The sequence below is a fragment of the Adiantum capillus-veneris genome, chromosome 2, assembly GCF_014529385.1.
Source record: "Adiantum capillus-veneris isolate H3 chromosome 2, ASM1452938v2, whole genome shotgun sequence".
NCBI classification, from domain to species: domain Eukaryota; kingdom Viridiplantae; phylum Streptophyta; class Polypodiopsida; order Polypodiales; family Pteridaceae; genus Adiantum; species Adiantum capillus-veneris.
The window spans coordinates 6,806,904-6,810,121 of record NC_140932.1 but is presented as its reverse complement, the minus strand read 5'-3'; the positions used below and the strand labels follow the sequence as shown (position 1 = coordinate 6,810,121).

The 3,218-nt window shown below is 45.1% G+C and overlaps 1 protein-coding gene across 1 annotated transcript; it reads right to left on the bottom strand.

The window, feature by feature from the left end:
* Positions 1-243: 243 nt before the first annotated feature.
* Positions 244-2,813, bottom strand: LOC147462321 (dihydroflavonol 4-reductase-like). Its single transcript, XM_086483501.1, has 6 exons — positions 2,487-2,813; positions 1,952-2,121; positions 1,422-1,625; positions 1,144-1,303; positions 769-961; positions 244-593 (listed from the first exon to the last, which is right to left on the bottom strand). Exons 1-6 carry the CDS (start codon positions 2,632-2,634, stop codon positions 443-445), a joined length of 1,026 nt encoding a protein of 341 aa, XP_086339627.1. The 5' UTR covers positions 2,635-2,813; the 3' UTR covers positions 244-442.
* Positions 2,814-3,218: the final 405 nt, after the last annotated feature.

Genomic DNA, 3,218 nt, shown 5'->3' with positions numbered 1-3,218 from the left:
CCTCAGTAGGCCAAAGGCGATGGAAACGGTCGCTGACACACCTAGTCATAAGAGAGGTTAAACCAATATCCAATATGAACCATCCACTTAAGGAATGAGCCTACCCAGACTTTACCCTACATTGGAAACATCCACACAAGGTAAAGGACTTGGATACACATCATGCCGCATGCTATAGTGGGCTAGCAACCAGGAAATACACCAAAATTTTAGCGTACCTACCAAATAAAAACGAAAGAAGACTTCTCAAATACAGTGCTTTATCTTTCCAAAAAGGGGAAACCCCCAAATCCTGAGGATGAATTTTAAAATTTCTGTTACAAATAGTGAGGTCTCAAAATTGTTATTTTAATTTATGGTGCCCATTTCTACTATGACAAATAAGTAGAATTATATGTTTTTACTGTTGTATGCTTGGATCTACAGAATGGAGGTTTGGGAGTTAGGCTGGGTATAAGATAAGGCCCTTTTCCACACAGCACTTCACACCACTTTCAAACATGTCAGCCAGAGAGTGCTTGAATTCAAAGCCCAACTTTCGCAGCTTCGAATTGTCCATGTAGTGGGGTACGATCTCTCCCACATAATCAAAGCTGCAAACAAAAAAGCGACATTGCTATTAAAAGCTGCACAGACAGCATCATTGTTCCCCTACATCTCCAACCATCAGAGTGAACTTCTGATATACAAACACTGCGTTCTTCTAGAATCTAACCTACCAACGTTAGAAATTTAGCCATAGTCAATTAAAAACGAAGTTGATCTTACTTGTCGGGCAGCTGGATCTTGGGAAACAGCTTCTTCACAAGTTCTGCCACCTCTGTGATGGAAGCATCCACACTTGACCCGATGAAGCGCCCTTCAGCTTCAGGCGTCTCATACAAGAATATGTGGGCATCAATTATGTCATCTATGTGAACATACGAGATTCTTCGAATAAATTTATGGTGGAACTTGTCACCTGCAAAAGACCAACAACCTTCATACCAAGGACCGTGCACATTGGCAATCCACATTCAAACATCAGTGATCCACATTCACAGATACAGTCTAGCTCCAGGATGCTGCTTTCTAAACTCTATCCTTGTTCCACACATTACATACACATGACTGCAATTTGTGGCAAAAGCCAAGCTTTCATACCTGTGACGAGCGAAAGTGCATCAGCAACACTGTTCGGTAACTTCTCAATTAGGAAGGGACCAGTGACCAAGGTGGGTAGGATTGTGACTAAATCCAGATTATACTCCTTAGCAAGCTCGAATGCCTTCTTCTCAGAAAGAGTTTTGGAAACGAAGTAAGGCTGCAACAACCACTACATTAGCCTCTGGCATGGAGAATTCGGGTGTCAAGGTTAAAACACGAAAAATGTAAACCCAGGTCTATCCTCCAAATTCTAGGTATCCCTTGAACTTTCTTACCCATCCATGAGGCTTCTCTCTCACACACATCTCCACATCAGTCCAAGAGCTTTCATCAAAGCGTTGTTCCGGGATGTCCTCGAGCTGCGTAAACCTTGCAGATGCTGCAGAGGATGTGAACACGATGCGCTTGATGGTAGGCGCCTTAGAGCATGACTTGAGCACATTCACAGTTCCGGCTATGGCAGGCTCAATACAGTCTCTCTGCACAAAATGACAACCCTGACTGCTTGCGAGGTTGTTTGTTTTTTCTTCCAAAAGCAACATACAAGTAAATAGATCTGCAAGTGCATGGCATTAAAGTCTGGAGAGAGTTGTGCTCCTTGTCATCACTTTCTTCACAAGCATCCCTCAATATGCCATAATCCTAATTGGACTACATACAATCCTAATTGGATTACATACAATGTGTGGACAAACATCGTGTAATGAGGCTTTCATCAAAATCAAATAAATAGAAAGTTTAGCCCAAACTTTAACAAGCATGAAAAGCCGGAAATGGTTGTTCATAGCTGTCACATAAATCTTACATAGGGGTCTTCAAACGAAAACTCGGTGGGTGATGCGCAGTGGAAAACTCCATCACACCCATACACAGCATCATCAAACCCACCTTCCTCGAGCAGTTGTCCCCTCACAAGCTGCAGCCTCTCTTCCGCTCCAGGAAGATTTCTTAAAATCTGTGTCTTGGAGGGGTCATCTGAAAGTGACAAAAAAGTTCATGAATGTTTCTGATTATTCCACAAACATGCCTACTGAGGCCAAATTCCGCGTAAATTTGTGTTTAGAAGTAACGATCCAGGCAGGAAAGTGCTCAGGCTGAACGGATGTTTGAAAACTCCTGATCGAGTATCTTAATTACTTTAAACGGAGGCAAACAATGTGCCGACTTTGGGGAAGAGCTTATGCATAGCATGTATCTATGCCTAAACACAATTCAAGAAAGCCGAAAACAGCACAACAGATAGAAATAACTGATAATATCAGCAATGAGTATCTTCTCTTTAGAATTGATGACCAGAAGAGATCGATTGCCCCGGCATTGTACAAGCGAGAGGAGCTTACCGGGATCGCGAACAGTGGCGCGCACACGGTAGCCTTTTTCGAGCAATCGCTTCACAAGCCAGGTGCCAAGATGACCAGAGGCTCCAGTTACGCAGACCAGCTCCGGAGGCGAAGGGATCACGTCATCGGGGACAGCACAGGGAGCCATGTTCCTCCTCTACCTTTCTCTGCCTACCTCAAATAACCTTAATCTTCTTCGTTTCTGCCTGTCTGTCTCAAATGCCCTCCTGGACCTACAGACACCTTAAGACTGGTCTCCCTCTTTTTATAGCCAGCAAACGAACGATCTTTGAGCGTCCGACGGCTCTTCATGAGCCTGATCGACGCACGCAAATGGATAAGACTTCCTGCCATGGGAGCCGGCGGGCCCGCTGCACTACGGCAATGCAGAAGAACGAGTAGCTCGTTATGCATGGCTCGCGAAGAGAGAGACTCTGAGCGAGAGACAGAGAGAATATGTGTGCGCGTGCGTGTGTGTCACGGAGACGAGGGCACGCGCTGCTCGCCACGAAGGGGAGCGCCAAGTTCGCAACGCCGAAGAGGAAGCGCATCCATTTTGCACGAGTTGTCTGCTCTGCCCCTGCTCTCCTATTCAATGCTCTCCTATTAATATAATTCTCACTTTCACATTTTGCTCAACCTGAAAGCTGGTTCACATGGAGCTCGCAACCAGCACCCGGCAGCCTTTCCGTTCACGCAAGGACGACACACACAAGGAGATGAAGAATAAGA

What these genes read in the sequence shown, in the direction of transcription:
- LOC147462321 (XM_086483501.1), bottom strand. Translation starts at nt 2,634, where the DNA reads ATGGCTCCCTGTGCTGTCCCCGATGACGTGATCCCTTCGCCTCCGGAG. An exon ending in CGCCACTGTTCGCGATCCCG is followed by an intron (nt 2,122 to 2,486) that starts GTAAGCTCCTCT and finishes TGTCACTTTCAG; the next exon opens with ATGACCCCTCCAAGACACAG. An exon ending in TTTCGTTTGAAGACCCCTAT is followed by an intron (nt 1,626 to 1,951) that starts GTAAGATTTATG and finishes CATTTTGTGCAG; the next exon opens with AGAGACTGTATTGAGCCTGC.